This window comes from Vigna umbellata, chromosome 7 (assembly GCF_029865625.1).
Source record: "Vigna umbellata cultivar VRB3 chromosome 7, Vumbellata_1.0, whole genome shotgun sequence".
In the NCBI taxonomy this organism is placed as follows: domain Eukaryota; kingdom Viridiplantae; phylum Streptophyta; class Magnoliopsida; order Fabales; family Fabaceae; genus Vigna; species Vigna umbellata.
Window position 1 is genome coordinate 6,328,523 of NC_142171.1, and position 16,812 is coordinate 6,345,334.

Genomic DNA, 16,812 nt, shown 5'->3' on the forward strand with positions numbered 1-16,812 from the left:
AGCAATTAATCTTATTCCTCTTTTTGATAAAATAAGAGTGGTATAAGAGATCAAATATGTAGGATCAAAGAACATATATAATTTGTAAAGAACCGCGAAAATCTTCCAATGATGTGTGTAGTGACAGTAATAACTCTGTCGTCGGTCAGAAAAGTAGCAAACAATTTACAAAGATCGTTAAAAGAGAGGCATAACCACACCTAAAACAGAAGTTTTCATACGTTAAATTCCACAAATTTACTTGCAGCCTTTTTTTTTCCAGCTATCTTACATTACAGTAACCCATCTACTATCTTGTGCATCTGATCGGAATCCTTAGGGAGACTAGACTCTATCAGAAATAAGCATATATTATATATAGTAAGTCCTTATATAAGTTGTGTTGCTAGCTGTGCCACATAGTTGAGACAAAATATGTCTACCTCTTGCGTTTCGACTTCAAAGAGGTAACCGATTGAGAATTGCTGTGCCAGTTGCGTTTCCTTTGATTGATGAACCAATTATTAATTTGCTTCAGCTGCAACCCTGTCTCCTCCACAAGTTTTGCCTTGTCATCTTCCTGAAACAAAGCAAAATCAATCAGTCAGAGGTCATTAATGTATCATTGATAACATGCCAATGATACATCATAGATGTCACAAATAGCAGAATCTTAGCAATGTTGGGGTATGACATATGAACTCTTTCTTAGCAAAGAAACAACGTTGTGGACGCATGCATAAGTTGATACTAGAATTGATTTCAAGGAAACACAAAATTATGAAAATATTGATTACACGCAAGATGAAAGGAACATGATGAGAAGGTGTTCACTTACAGTAGGATAAGGCCACTTTGCATGTTGCTGCCACCAATTCTTTAACACAGAAGTTGTGTCACCTGGTAATTTCCCAGCTCTACGTTTCCTTAATATTTCCTCCCTGACATCTTCAATTCTTGACTTGAAACCCTGCAGAAAGTAAAACTGGTTGGTGATTCAAACTTACTGAAAATATGAAACCACATGTAAAGTGCAAGAACAGGTAGCATGTATATATATTGAGTACAAGAATGACCTGCTTCAGCTCAATCTTTAGTTCCTGACGAACTCTCTCCATCAGTGACCTTTCAGATTCTGTAGGAAGTAAGGGACCAAATCCCATCATGTCATGCCCTTCAGCGCTGGATTGATCCAAAGAAAAATCCATCTGTAACTCATCTTCATCATCTGACATTGTTGCCCCAGTTCCTTCTCCCAGACTCACTCCTGAAATATGATTAAACAGCATTCCATATGACTTAATTTTGAGAATGTAACGACAAAAACAACTTCAGAAATATATTTTCACACATCACACAACGTAATGGCTAAATACATGGAAAAGAGGGTAGTCAAAGCATAGTATATGGTTGATAAAACTCTTGTTCAATACTCCAAATATTTTTCTCTGACATCTTGGGATCATCTTCTTCTACATAGAAATTACACTTAAGAAGTAATTAGTCTTACAAAGGAAATTTGTTTTGGCTGGATTTAATGTGCTAGAGCAGAAGATGCATGGCATAAATTTTGGGTGGCAACTTGGTGATTTGAAATTGAAAGTGCAGATGAGGGAGAGAAGTGAAGATAGAAGGGCCCCTTTGGTTTGTCAGTGGAACAATGACGGGTCTGAATAGTGCCAAAATGTTCGACACATCTTAATCATACATAAAAGCATGCAATAAAGTTAGTTGCCGATAACATCAATAATGGACTAATCATCTATTTTTAATCATAATTCAGGGATGACATTGACCAGGCGAATTCAAGTTAATTATTTTATCCTAAAGTGAGTAATACTTTGAAGATATCCTAAAGGGACAGTTGAATATCTCTTCTTTATCCCACTTAATACGCCATATGTGCAGTTATATCATTCATAATTATCAGCTGCACGTTAGTTGGATATCAAAATAACCATAAAAATTCCTCATATCTACTACTACCATATCTCCTTAAACCAGAAAATTTCTCCATATAGTTTTCTAATATTGAAAGAAATCCTTCATGTATCTACCACTTATGCAAAGCTTTTAACAGGTGTAATACTTGAATTACACTGAAAAAATAATTTTTAGTTGAGTTTTTTTCAGTCCGTTATAGACTACTATTTTTAGTTTCAAATCGACACTTATTCTTAATCTTTACACTAATTGAATTGAATTATGTTCGAACCAATTCATTGCTTCTAATAACATGTTTTAAATAAAATATTCAAAATATTGCAGAGCTACTAATTTGTTACTACTAATTCCAAATAAGGTAAGCTCTTATCAGGTTTACGAAATCTAATTTATCTATATATTTTGTGTTTTGATGTTGTATAGCTAAATACAACAACACTTTCATGTTGTTATTTTTTTCATTTTTGAACTGTCATGAAATAAATCAGTTCAGCAAATGTAGCAGTTCAATGTTCAAAACTAAACTGACAATTTTTTTATTATAGACCCTTAACTTTTCTAATTTGCTGGATCTGAAAATTTCAATTCAATCCAACTAATTTTGCCCACTCCTACTCTTGGCAATACTTAATGCGCTCTATTGAATTCAAGTGATTATTGTGTAGTTTTTCCAACTCAACTAAACCAACCACTGATACACCCTGGTACAATTAATTCATACATAACCACTGAAATATTTCCAAAGAAACAAAATCATAAAAAAATAAAGACTTAATGTAATATAATTGGAGTAAAATTCAATTCCTAACATGTAAAAATTACAAGAGCAAAACAACTATTCAACAATCACTACTAAAAGAGGCTTTTTAAAATCATGGTATTTGGTATATTAGTAACAATAAATTTAATAAAACAATTTAAATTGTCTCAAGGATAATCAATAAAAGAGTGTCAAATGGAGTGTTCTAAGAATACAAGTTAAAAAAATTAATATAACGAAAATGTTATTAAAAACTACTGTTAAATATATTGCTAATATTTTTCTACAAAAATTTCAATTCTTTATTTTAGCAGTCTTCTAAAGCATGTATTATATGAAATGTTCAATTGGTTAATTATTTACGTTAGCTCTACATATATTGTTCCAAAGCTAACACAAGTAACACGATTTTTTTTAAAATACTGTTTATAAATTAATAAAAAAAGTAACGTTTCTTATTTAACTAATTCATAAGTTAATACGTAAAAATTAATTTTAACCATAAGAACTTAGTGTTTAATTATAATAACCAGACCCTAAATAGTTCCCACTGTTAATGCAACTAACTGAATGGTGGATTGTAATAACAAGGCCGGAAAAACAGAAAGACACATTCAAATATCAAATATTAAATAAAGATCGACCCTTTGGTTAATCCTTCATCAACCTTCAGATTAACACACATTTATAGTACGAAAAATATAAATAAAGAAGCTTTTATACTGAATAAATAATATACTGTAATTGAAGATATTTTATAGTGTCGTATAACTACAATTCATAAACTCCGATTTTTAATTAATATTAAGTATTTTAAATTTTCTATCGATCTATGATTGATTGACTAAACTCGTATTGAATTATTTGTAAGAGTAAATGTTGTGATATAAGGCTTCGAATGTAATTTTCAGCTTCGGGTGCGTTTGCTTATGCGTTATAGACACAGGCCAGCCTGGTTATTAGAACGCAGCATGCAGTTCCATGGAAGCATGTTCAATAACATAGGATCCTTTTAAGAAAGAGTTTTGATATTTTTCTCACTCGTTTCTTTAAATGTTTTCCTTCCTTTTATTTTGTCTATTATTTTTATATAATTTAACACTCTTCATCTTTTTTATTCTCTCAATATCCTTTCTCCACTATCTCAAACCCTTATACATAAGATGGCGACATATTTTTGATGATAATCAACTTAATGTTTTTAGTCCTATATATGTTTTTCTCTAGTACATCAACTTGTGAATTCTTCTCTCTTTACCCTTCCTATCCTATCTATTCTATTTTCTTTCATCTCAGCAAATATATTATGTGTGAACTATCAGTACTGAAACATGATGCAGATTGACAAGAAACTCATGTGGGATCTTTATATGGCAGGGAAAACAAACTAGGAAGGCTCCAAAATCTCTAATTTCTACTGTTTAAAATCATTGTCATCTCCTACAATTAAATACTTTGTCAGGAGATGTTTAAAATCATTCCAATGTTTAAAACAAGCTAATTAATTTGTCTCATTTCCCATCCCCCACTTCCATACTTGATTTAATCAAATACTTACAAATATAAATATACAAGTAAAATAGTAAAACAAGATGGTGTAAGAAATCTTACTGAAAGTTGCATTATAGGATAAATATATATATATAGGAGATCCTTTCTGGGAGAAAATAATTGGGTCACGGCATTATAGGTTGTTGGCAGTGACATAGTGGGAGAAGAGGGTCTACCATTCCTCACCAAACTAACTAACTCTTCTCATTGCCATTTGTGTACACTCCACCAGATAACATTTCTAGACCCTACCACCCCATTCCTTAGTCTAATTAACTCGACAACAGAAACTTTTACAAAAGAAAAAAATATGTATACCATTATTATGTACCTTCTTTCCTTTCTGCTAAATCGCGTAAATCACAAGAAACAAAAAATGCTTTCACACGCTCAGAAAATTAACATTAATTAACTCCTCACAAAAAATGGCAACATCATACGTCGTTTTTTTATCAATATGGATGATGATTTTCTTCTATAAGAAATGGTAGATAAAAAAATGGAGTAAGAGGAGATAAAAAAAATAGAGTTTACTGGTAAATAAATACCTGTGAGAGCTTGCAAGGTATTTTCGATATCGCGGCAGGCCATGACAGCCTCAACGGCGTGGACTCTGACATGTTGCTGAAGTTGTTCTTTGAAAGTACACAAAACTATCAAATACTGTGCCTGCGGTGGTAACAGCAAACAAGAGGGATCCATGAAATTGTGTGTATGTGAGAAAGAAAATAACAATATTGTTTGTTCGGTTTATTTACCAGGAAGTTGTCGAGTTCTTGGCGGTCATTGGGGGAGAGAGAGTGGGTATGGTGAGAGACATAAGATCGTAGAAGATGGTGAGAGTGAGATAGCTGAGCATCGATGAGAGGAAGTTGGTCGATGGGAGTGGCCACACGGAGGCATGCGACGTGTGCAGCCAGGAGCTGCTCGTACAGCGGATGTGTGGCTATCTCCGCCTTCAGTTGACGGTGGTGATCGCCGGAGACCTCGCCGCTTAACCCGCCCATCATTCCCAGTCTCGGTTCTTGCATTTTCTCAATTTTTAGAGAGAAAGAGAAGCGCGATGGATGGATTGATAAAGGCAGAGCAGAATAATATAGGGCAGGCAGAAGGCAGAGGGAAAAAAAAGAAAAAAGAGCGAGGTTGAGGACCACCCTATTCGGTAATAGGTTGTGTGTAAAATTGTAAATGATGATTTTCAGAGATAGAGAGAGAAAGAAGCAGAGTACAGAGTGCACAGAGTTGTATCGTTTTCGGTGTATATAGGGATCTGAGACACAACTTTCTGCAGGACCTCTGATAAAAACAAAGATTTTACATACACAGAGAAAGAGGGTGAAGCAAAGGCATTAAACACGGTTGATTTCTGCGCTGTGCTTGTGCTGTGTGTTTGTGTGAGAGAGATTGAAGTTTTGTTTTCTTTATTTAAGAGAGAGAGAATAGAAAGAGGAAGAGAGACAGAGAAAAGAGTAAGCTGCGGAATCATTACTATGAAAGGGGATGGAAGCGAGGTCAGAAAAAGAAGATAAAGCTGCTTCTGTCACCTGACACCTTCGTTTCTTTTTCCTCTTCTTTTATTTATTTTATTTTTTTTTTATTTTTTATCTGGAACATTAATGGATTTTTAGGCTAAGGTACTTTGATTTGATTGGCGACGATGGTTTGGGTTTATCACACCTATCACCACCAAAGAAAAAAATCTGTGCCTTTAAAAGTAAAAGAGATAACAAACAGACAAAACAATTAGGTACTTCAAGGACTCTGCTAAAACTTTGTTTAAACATGTCAAACACTTTTCATTTTCATCATGCTTTTCACTTACATTCACATCTTCTTTCCAATCCTTCTTCAAATGCATTTAATCATTAAATTTACGTCATACGCCCTTCGTGTATCACAATTATTGTACCAAAATTTCAATACAAGAAAATTTATCACAATTATTTAAAAAAAAAAAAGGGTATAAAGAGAATGAAGTAAGCCCTGTGGAAGTATTGCCTCATGCATGTACGAAACTTGTAGGACACTTTGATAACAAACGTGGCAAGGAGCGTCGTATGAGCTTCATACCAATCCACATGCTTGCTTCTTCAATGTTAGATGTCAAAGTTAACATAATTTGTAAAACATTAATAAACATATATTTTTCCTTCTGTCCCCTTATAAACGGTTCTCCTTCGTACAGAGTAATTTTCCCTCAACAACAAGACCAACATGTTTCGTCTATTGCGATCACAAAAAAACTTCATACTACATTTTTAGGCTTCCAAACAGAACACAGAATTAACTGTTCCTGAATTATGAACATGTGCGTCGCAGTTTTTCGGCCTCATCAAAATCATCAAACTGCCAAACATTACTTTATATTATTTCCATTAATTAAATCAGACGTCTTAAAAAAAACGATCCGCTTTAAGCAATGTGGGTAACCGTAACTGCTTCTGTGTTGTGTATGGGTGAAGCCTTACAGTTATTCTATTGTTGTCACACACCAATAATGTTAGTTGTAGAAATAAAATTATGATCTTGTTTTTACATAAATAAATTTAGGTCAGATTTAATGCGTATTCTGAAATTTAACGGCACGATCAACTTTTCATTTTTTTTTGTTCGCTGTATCAACATTTTAATTATACGAAACAAATCACCGACAGCGCAGTTATCAGTTTGTTTAACTTATACTTCATATTTATTTCATAATTGAAGAGTAATTTTATTCGACAACTAGTTACGCGTATTAAAAATAAGATATTATTATTAATTAAAGTAATTAGTGGGGAGGGCAAAATTCAACCATAGTTAGTTGTACCAAATAGAAAAGGAAACAATTAGTTATAATAATATGATGTTTTAAATTAATTAACCGACGATATTGAATACATAGGCAACAGCAAAAGATGTATATTAAAAAAAAAGTGAAGCTCCACTGCAGAAAAGAAAAAAAAAAAAGATGTGACCAACCTTCATTTAAGTTTAATTTTGTTAGTTGTTGATAAAGTGGGTCGAAGGTTGAGGTGTCAATGTTTGGTTCTGAGAATTGGTGATCTTCCATCTTCTTTACTTGTATAGATATATTGCAGTATTTAGGAGGCTGAAATCAAAGAAAAGGACAGTGTTTATGTTCTGTAAGCAACCTCTTTCTTTAAACGCACCACCAACTTTCACTGTAAACATTTTCACATCATAATCATAAATATTTTTTTCATTAATTATCTAAATTTTATTTTCTGATTTTCACAAGAGAGCAAAACGAGTCACGGAAGTCTTCACAGACAGAAATTTGTGGTTTTTTTTTTTTGTCTACTTTAGAAAACTGGTGGTTGAATCATGAAAAAGAAAAGGGATAAAATGCATAAAGCAAATGCAAAGAAAAAATCATATAAAAATCTGAAATGAATATTCTTTTTACTTTGTCTCTGATTACTTTTGTTTGAAGAGTACGTGTTGCGTGCAAAAGAAGGAAGCATTTTATCCATAACATTAGAATCAAAACCCTTTCGAGCCACAATCTCGTATCTACCAATTTCTCCATTTATGTAACCTCTTTCTTTTCGCCACAGGAATAAAATAAAAAACATAATTCTAATTTCACCTTGTTTCGTTAAAAGAAGATAGTATGCCCTTTAGACATTTTTATAATTAATTATTAAAAATTATCATTTTTATGAACAATTTTCTTTTAGTATGTCTCGGCTAAATCACTTACATTAAATATCAGTAACTAATTACACGTTTTATTTTTTTCTCTCATTATAATTAATTTTTATCGATTAAAGTAAAATTGAATTATAAATAAAGGAATTGAATACTGTATCAACAAAAACCCTGACAATTGATGTAAAAGTTTCAACAAAATAAATTTTACCTTCAAACAAATAAGTATAAATATGGTTTTTATTTATATAAAAGAAAAAAAAAAGGTCTAGGGATTAAACTTTTTTGATGTTTTTAATATCATGCCATTCTCTATTCGTTAATTAAATCGTATTTCTTTTAATCCAATGATTATAAAATTTAAATGTATGTTGTATTTTATATAGTATTGCTATATTTGATTATTTATCTTTAGTTTATTTTAACATAAATGAATGTTTTGAGAAAATAGAAGAGTACAGCGTGGATATTTGAAAAGAGGAAGGTAGCGATAAAAATAAGCTTTGAAGCACAGACATGCGAAGTGATCGAACATGGAAAGGAAGCTGTCCTAATATGAATGACACAAGTACGCAGTTTTTTAAAATTATATTCACGAACGTAGGAACATAAAAAGATGAATTTGTACAAAAACATTGAAAAAATAAAGAAAAGACAATTGATAGAATAAAAATAATAATAAATAATAGAAATAATTATAAAAGATGCGATTAGGTCGAAAGTTGGTGCAGTCTAGTGGATGAGTGTGTGGTTGAGAATGAATAGAGAAGAAAAAGAGGGTGATAAGAGCCACGTGAATGTTTTCCCCTTTTTATTATATATCTTCTATTTATATGTAACAATAAATACATCGGATCTTTTGTTTCAACTAAATTCTAAGACGTGTCGTGTAATTTTACTCCCTATAAATTAAGACCATACAAACCTGTGGTAAAAAAGTGGAACACAAGGATCAATTGCAAGGATAAAAGAATGATACTTATTCTTAAAATTAGTATTACTAAGACTTAAATGTCGGATGAAGAAAATACATGTTTCTATCAAAACTGACCATCTGATAAAGTTGCCACTCACATAAATTATACAAACTCTATATTAAATATATATTATTTATTAAAATTTATTTTTATCCAAAATTTTGATATACTTTATCCCTCAACTTAAGAAATAAATAGATATATTCTTTTTATCTCTATTACACTAAATATTTTATATATCAAACGTGTTTTTCAATTAATATTCAAACAAAAATATATCAAATAATATAAACTATTCAAATGTTAATATAAAATATGTTTGACATGTAATAAAAGTTTAATATAATTAAGTTAAAATAATTGTGTCTATTAATTTTTAAAGTTTAGAAACAAAAATGTATTAAAGTTTTGAATAATAACGAATTTTAATTTTGTATCAAATTTCAACTACTAAAAACAAATTTAATCCTAAATTTTATATTAATATAAAAATATTTAATTTTCTATGAATATACATTAAAATTAAAAGTAATATAAATAATTTAATCATATTATTACATAGTATAATATATATATATATATATATATATATATATATATATATATATATATGTATGATTATACCTGTAATGATGATAATATTTATATGTTATATATTATTTTGGGTGACCTATTTACATTTATTTATAATACGTGACCCTTTAGAGTGTAAATGTCTTAGCTAATTAAGTAAAGGATACATAATAGCTTCATTAATATTACATAATGTTTATGAATTAAATTTGAATAAATTGATGCATGAATCACCTTTAGTCAAATGACTAATGTTAATTTAAAATAAGACATATTTAATATAAGTGAAAATAGTAATAATTGTCACTGTAATTTGTGATGTATTTTTAAACTAACAATCACAATTCTCACGCTATTTAATCCTATCTCTTTTTTCTCGTTTTTTTTTTCAATCCTTACACCCTGACATAAGAAAAAAACAAGTTTGGCAGTTCATAAAAGGCTTACAAAGTATTGCTAAAAGGGTATCCATAATGTCATTCCTATCCAAATTCATTTAAAATTTGAAAATGATGTTTAACGATTAAATTAATTTTTATTGACAAATAAACAATAATAATTCGTGATCATTGCACGCTGTTTCTCTCTTCACAGACCCAACCGTGTGTTTGGTTTGTGGCTAAAGAGGATTGGAAAATATTGAAAAAAGTGAAGGAGACAGAAGTAGAAAAATAAATAATGGTTTGTTTATGCTGAAAGGGACCGAGGGCAACTCATGCTGGAATTGCTCGGAAATGTTTTTCCTCTTTCGATCGGTTTTTCTCACTTTCTTCTTCCTTCCTGACTCTTACTCTCTCAATCTCAAATATGGGGTGACTTGAAAATACTCCGACGCTTAAGTCAGAATTTGTCCTTACAAATCTATCGAAATTTAGTAAAAAAACAGAGAGTTTACCTTCAATCGATTGTTATTTATATGGTTTCAGAGAATATTATCCATTAATTTACCTCTTAATGAGCTCACTTTAACTACTCAACAATGACCGTTATCTCATTAATTACGCATTCATGAACATTCAAACGCGGTCTCCAGCAAACGGCTGGAGAGGCCCCACCGGATAGATTGAACTGTCGTTCCCGCATACTCGGTATCGTCTAAACACGCTCGGTCGGTCAATCCTACTTGGTATTAACATTGTGAAAAGAAAAATGTTCTTTTAATAATTTTCTTACAACTTTTTATAATATAGGTAATAATTTGTGATGGTTGTGTTTTAAATATACAAACTAATAAAATAATGATAAATAATTATTGTGAAAAAATTGATAAAATATCGAGTGGGTACGAAAATATATATACGATTGTAGAGACATAATAAAAAAAAAGCGTTTTTGGAGAAAGTTGTGCAGCTAAATACTTCTTAAGTCATTTTGTCTATGAAGAAGTACTTCCTAATGGAACGTTTAAAGCTGACAATATATCTCACATTTTACGTTTCTCTGTATTGTGTCACCGATAAAAGAAATACTATTTCACTGCAATTAGATAAAGTAACTGTCAAGTGCTTACAACATTAGCCATATCACTTTTAATTCTAGAAGCTACACAAGGCCCTTACATGCCTCTCTTTATTAAACTAATCAAAAAAATATCATAGTAAAATGTATAATTTTTATATATAAACGTTATAACTATTTTATTTAAAATTTTACCCATATTATGTAAGCAAATCTTTAATTTTCAATTAAATGAAAACAACACACACAGGATCTTGAATTTTCATGATACTCACAATTTCCATAATACACAGTAAAAGAGAACTAACCTGGATTCATTGTGCACTTCTTCCTGTCTCTTCCTGTCAAATGTTCTCTCTCCTCTTACTCCTCTTTAATGCCTTCTGGATGATATAGAAGTTGTAGGATGGTTTTCTCTGTCAGTTTCTCTTCTTTCCTGAGAACGTTACGTTCTCTATATCTCTTCAGAAACTTAATGTGTCAACAGAACTAAAACTTTTTCCTCTTTTATGATATTTTAATTAACTTTAATAAAATACCAAAATGCCCTTTTAGAGTGAGAAGAGAGGGATTAATTTTAATAATTCTAAAATAATCCCAATAACTTTAATACCTTATATTCTAATAATCATCACATTAGAATCCTTACATCAAAGTTATACTTTAAATTACATGAACCAATGTAAATTATTAATATAATTTAACATATTAATGTGAATTCATTAGATGACATTTTCTTTTTTTCCAGCTTGCTTATTGAAAAAGAAAAAGAAAATAGTAGAATGTGTCTTTATTGTAAAAATGAAGAAAGGAAATGCATAGATATAGAAATGTACTATAATATAAAATTATACAATATAACCACAGTGGTCACAAAAATGCTTGTTACAGATAAATTTGATTTTAGATGTCCATTTTGCTTTAAGAAAATTGGAGTCTATCAATCATGTTATCTTTTTTATAATAAGGTTGAAATATATATGGAAACAATATTATGAATAATTAGTTTAAAAATAGTTCTTCTCATCTATATATGGAGTATATGATTATTTAATAAAACTGTAAGGAATGTCTTATGGCATACGATACCAGTGTATTTATTAGAAAAAAAAACACTGTAAATTTTGAGTTGAACATCACGTGAGAATAAATTGGATAAATTGTCCTATATGCATAAATGGTGCTACTTCCTAGACTTGTACATTTCTAAATAACATAAATATAAAGTATAACAGTACAAAATAAATTTTGTAATATTTGTTGAGAAATCTTTTTGTATTATATTAATAATTTACTTTTTGTTTTTTCTATTTGATATTTAACTTGTTAAAAAGGAATTTTAAATTTAATTTAATTAAATAAAAGTGATTTTTAGAATGTTTATATTCATTTTAATATTGTGAATTAGTCTATTTATAGTTGACGTAGGATTTTCAACATCTCGTATTAAAGTATATATATTTTGTATGTGAAATTAAAGATTAGAAATGATTTGTCAATTAATAGATTGAATAAATAACAAATTTTGTTATAATAAATTTTAACTCATAATTTTCATAACAATATAAGATTTAAAACAAAAAATCATGGTCTCTTTTGTTTATGACCATTCACTTATACACTCAACAAAGCAGAAACCAAAATATCACACCTACAAATATTTTATAATCATATTCATAAAATATTATCCATAAAAAAAAACATATCTTCTAATTAATCATAAAATAAACATCTTAACAATGCCATGTCAATAATATCTCAATACAAGTTCATTAAAATCATATACAACATAATCGTTTAATATTTTGCACAAATTTAATTATAAAAAAATGTAGTATATCATCACTGGTAGAAGAATATTTATATATACGTCCAAAAAGAGATTTATAGACATCTGTAAATGTCAATATTAATGGTTTAAAAGATAGTGGTGGAGTGATTAAGTTGTTCACCCTTTTTGGGGACTATTCATATAATAAACAGTTGCCTTTGATCTTTATGAAAACTCGGTAAGTTAATCATAATAGTAAAAGTACTTTTCTATTCTTTTTAGAAATGTTTATGAAGAAATATTTAGAGAAAAAAAAAGTTTAAGAGAGAAAGTGAGAATAGTCGCATGAAGGAAGAAAAGAGGGTAATTGACGAGATGAGAGTTGAGAACGTAGTCCCCAAGAAATTAAAAAAAAAAATGGTGGTGAATGAAGAAAGGTAACAGCTGGAGATTGCATCAGCATCACAGCTGTAGTACTGTCGTGTTCTATCATTATTAATTTCCTCGTTAATAACACGATATGTTAATGTGGTCCCCTTTTAAATCTCACCTCAATTAAACACGACAAATTATGTACACAGCACAATTCACAATACACAACAAAAATCAAACTGAAAACCAAACCCCTCATTCTAGTAAGGCATCTTCCATCCATCGCTTTCGTTTCACCTGACCACAATCAAATAACAAAACACTATTTTCACTCATTCCCATTATTCTTTTTTTACAATTCTTTATTATATTTATTATTTCTATTGTTAAGTCATTTTGTTTCTATTAAATTAGGGGACAAGTAGGTTTAATATAGATACAACTCCACAAACACACAAATTTCTTAGGATTGTTGTTGAAATATGTTGAAATTCATGGGACCAACCCACCTATTACAATTTTTAAAAAATGAGAGAGAAAAAAGGATGAAAGAAAACAGAGGGAAAAGAAGGTTTACTAAAATATTCTCCATTGTTTGGAATAGAAGTCAAACATAAGGAAATTATAAAAAATAAAATGTTCTTTTAACAATTTTTTTGACAACCACTTATGTGTTGTAGCTTGTAATTGATCCGTTTCAAATATACAAACCAATAAAATAGTGACATGTGATCCATTGTCAAAAAATTGTTAAAAAATTGTTAAAATATTGGGATCTATAAAAAAATATAGGAAAATATTCTAACAACTTTTTTGACAACTTTTTTACAACAGCTTATATAGTAACTTGTGATTGGTTCACTTCAAATATGCTTCAAATATACGGACTAATAAAACAATAACACATAATTCATTGTCAAAAAATATTAAAAAAAATTGTTAAAATATCCGGATCCAAAAATATATCTTATGGGCAAAACAGTAAAAGAAATAAATGACATTTATATCATGTTTTTTATTCTTTTTTTTTTTGAGAAAAAATAACTTTCATTTTTACTTTTTTTTTTATCATCCCATTTTCTCTTCATATCCAAAACAAACACAAGGCAGACAACTAACACTTCCTAAAATGAGCCATCAAATCTGATGGGGAACTTGAACATAACCTGATGCTGACATTATAAAAAAATTTATAAAATTTATCAAAAAACGAGCTATACTCAATACCAGCTTTATTGAACGTGAAAACAACGGCTAGCCGTTTTAAAAAAAATCTTGCCAGGAGTTGTTTAAAAGTTGAATTACTAGACGATTTCAATAGTTGTCATTAAAAGGACGAACAAAAGAAAAATGTCACCTAAAATAATAAAAATGAATAATTTTGGTAGAAAAAATAATATCATGCAATTTGATTCTCACTCAATCAAGTTTCTATCTGGCAATATTACATCAAAATATCAATCCTGAATTGTCTCTCACTGGCCTTTAACTCCCTACTTTAGAGTGGTGCACAATCAATCAGCATAAAATGGTTGAGATGGTTAGTCCAGACAATATCAAGTGGCGGCGGTGGGAAGGGATTGAGCGTTGTGGTCACAGTTAAAAAGGACCTAGCACTGTTATACACTATATATACTTCCAATATTTACATAAGTAACTCAACCTATTATCTCATACAAGCTCAATAAGATTGCTGTTATGGAGATACATTATCAGGGTGACACATTTTGAAGTGCATGCTTCTACACAAACTCCCTGAATTTCACATCACTATACATTTTTCTTTGGATTTTCCATCAGGCCTGGGAGATGTAGATGCAGACGAAGCCTGTCTTCCAGTGTTTCTTGCAACCTGCAATTACAGGTAAATTCTTGAAAAAAATTCAACAATCATCTATGCAGGCGTTACTAGTGCAGTCAAACACCAAATCTTTTCCTTACAAGAATCATGCATTTCAATGTAAAGAAATTTAGATTTTCAACAAATTATAGTAGTTATTACAGTAATCAACAATCTTATAGTATATGACACAGACTGAGTAGATGACAGAATAAAAGTAGTAAAACTAAATTCTATAAAAAAAACTATCTGGATTTGCTAATTGATAAAATAAAGATCCCCCTCCCAACAAATTGAAAAGATCCCATCCAATGGCACTCAACGAGACAAGGCAACTGGCAACAGTGTACGTGACATACATACTATATATAAAGAGTGCAGACAACAATATCATTTGCCAAAAACACTTTAAATCAGTTGTAGTAAAGGCATATGTACCTGGGGTCCTGTGACCAATCTAGAGTTACCACTATTGGATGATTGTTGTAAATTATTCTGGCGTGATGGCTGCTGCTCAAATTCCTGCTGTTGCAAGGCTATTGCTAATTGCAGATCAGAACTGTAACAATTGCACACTAGTTAAGACTATAATTTTGAAAAGGAATAATTTACAAGTTTTCATGGCCAACAGAAAATTATGAAAATTACTTGATATCTAAGCCTGCCTGTGTTGCACTATCGATGCTGGCAAGATAATCCTGAAACGAGAAGATGTCCAAATATCTAAGAAAAATTGATTTGCAAAGATTAATATATTCCCCTTTTAAAAGAATATATATATACATACAGCAGTGCTGGTCAGGGCATTGCTTTCATCCCATGTGCTATTTTCATGATTTTCTACCTTGAATTCCTTGAAATTACTGGTCATAAACAATGAATCACCGTTGACCTGAAACATAAGTACATAAACTTTCTGCAATTCAATATTGCTCAACGACAGTAAGGAAATACACAATGGAATAAGATGGAACGGGAAGAACATGCAGATAGTATAATAAAAAAAGAAACTATACAGCACAACATTCTAATAAAGATTCGTGCACACAGAATTTACTACAAGTTTAAAAAAAACTGCCAGCACAACTTGTCCCTAAGTATTGAAGGAGTTCAAATCACAAAGCATATAAACTCAGTTTTCAGGATGTTTAGCTGAGAATATCTACATCTACCAGTGGCAACATAGACGGAAATTTTTAAAATGATACCAACACAAAAGATCATATAACAATACTTTTTACCTCATTCAGTTTTTCCCAGACCAGATCTGGCTGATTAATGTAACCTTGATCAGTGGCTAGAAGATAGAGTTCACCCTCATACTGTGGATAAAGAGAAAATAACTTTAGTATGAAGACTCTGCAAGACACGGCCAACATTTTTTTCTCAATGACAAAAAAGTGCTACTGACTGCACTTGATATCAGTAATCTAAATGTCCAAAGAAATAATATTCCAAGACTTTTACTGACCTTGAACATAGTGCTGAAATGATTGTTACGGAAGAAAACACAGAGCTCACGCTCTTTAAGCCCATCTTGTAAACAGAAAAGACTGCAAAAGAATTAATCATGTATAAAATGTAAAAAGAAAATTTGTCTCAGACAATTACGACGTTATGGAAGACAAAGATAGAACAAGATAATTAGACCAACAAGACAACATCACATACCCATAAAATGTCAACTGGCTGGCATTATTCCTCAAGAAACTTTTGATCAATTCACCTATGACAATTAAAGGACACCTCTCCCATGAGATAAAAACATATAGTTATCTACAAAAATAATACTCTAATGAGGAGCAATCCACTTATTTGATATATAGCACTACTTACCTTGCTCTGGAGTTAGTTCATCCTTAGCTCTAAGATCAGGAGAAGCTAAGGTGCTTTTGTCAGCCTGTTCTGCAAGTACGACCTCACCTTCATAAAG

The 16,812-nt window shown here is 30.5% G+C and overlaps 2 protein-coding genes across 2 annotated transcripts; both read right to left on the reverse strand.

The window, feature by feature from the left end:
- Positions 1–57: 57 nt before the first annotated feature.
- Positions 58–5,581, reverse strand: LOC148195024 (homeobox protein HD1-like). Its single transcript, XM_088094520.1, has 5 exons — positions 4,993–5,581; positions 4,783–4,903; positions 1,056–1,246; positions 818–949; positions 58–559 (listed from the first exon to the last, which is right to left on the reverse strand). Exons 1-5 carry the CDS (start codon positions 5,263–5,265, stop codon positions 419–421), a joined length of 858 nt encoding a protein of 285 aa, XP_087950646.1. The 5' UTR covers positions 5,266–5,581; the 3' UTR covers positions 58–418.
- Positions 5,582–14,418: 8,837 nt separating this feature from the next.
- On the reverse strand, positions 14,419–16,805 carry LOC148195025 (uncharacterized). The gene is made up of 8 exons (XM_088094189.1): positions 16,716–16,805; positions 16,551–16,605; positions 16,351–16,432; positions 16,121–16,201; positions 15,667–15,771; positions 15,528–15,577; positions 15,318–15,438; positions 14,419–14,891 (listed from the first exon to the last, which is right to left on the reverse strand). The coding sequence occupies exons 3-8, from the start codon at positions 16,357–16,359 to the stop codon at positions 14,802–14,804; spliced, it is 456 nt and encodes a 151-aa protein (XP_087950315.1). The 5' UTR covers positions 16,360–16,432; positions 16,551–16,605; positions 16,716–16,805; the 3' UTR covers positions 14,419–14,801.
- Between the last annotated feature and the right edge of the window lie 7 nt (positions 16,806–16,812).

Coding starts and splice junctions, on each gene's coding strand:
- LOC148195024 (XM_088094520.1), bottom strand. CDS start 5,265: ATGCAAGAACCGAGACTGGGAATGATGGGCGGGTTAAGCGGCGAGGTC. Junction 950..1,055: donor TAAAGATTGAGCTGAAGCAG/GTCATTCTTGTA, acceptor TACTTTCTGCAG/GGTTTCAAGTCAAGAATTGA. Junction 560..817: donor CAAAGTGGCCTTATCCTACT/GTAAGTGAACAC, acceptor GCTTTGTTTCAG/GAAGATGACAAGGCAAAACT.
- LOC148195025 (XM_088094189.1), bottom strand. Junction 15,578..15,666: donor ATGCCCTGACCAGCACTGCT/GTATGTATATAT, acceptor TTCTCGTTTCAG/GATTATCTTGCCAGCATCGA. Junction 14,892..15,317: donor GATTGGTCACAGGACCCCAG/GTACATATGCCT, acceptor CTGTAATTGCAG/GTTGCAAGAAACACTGGAAG.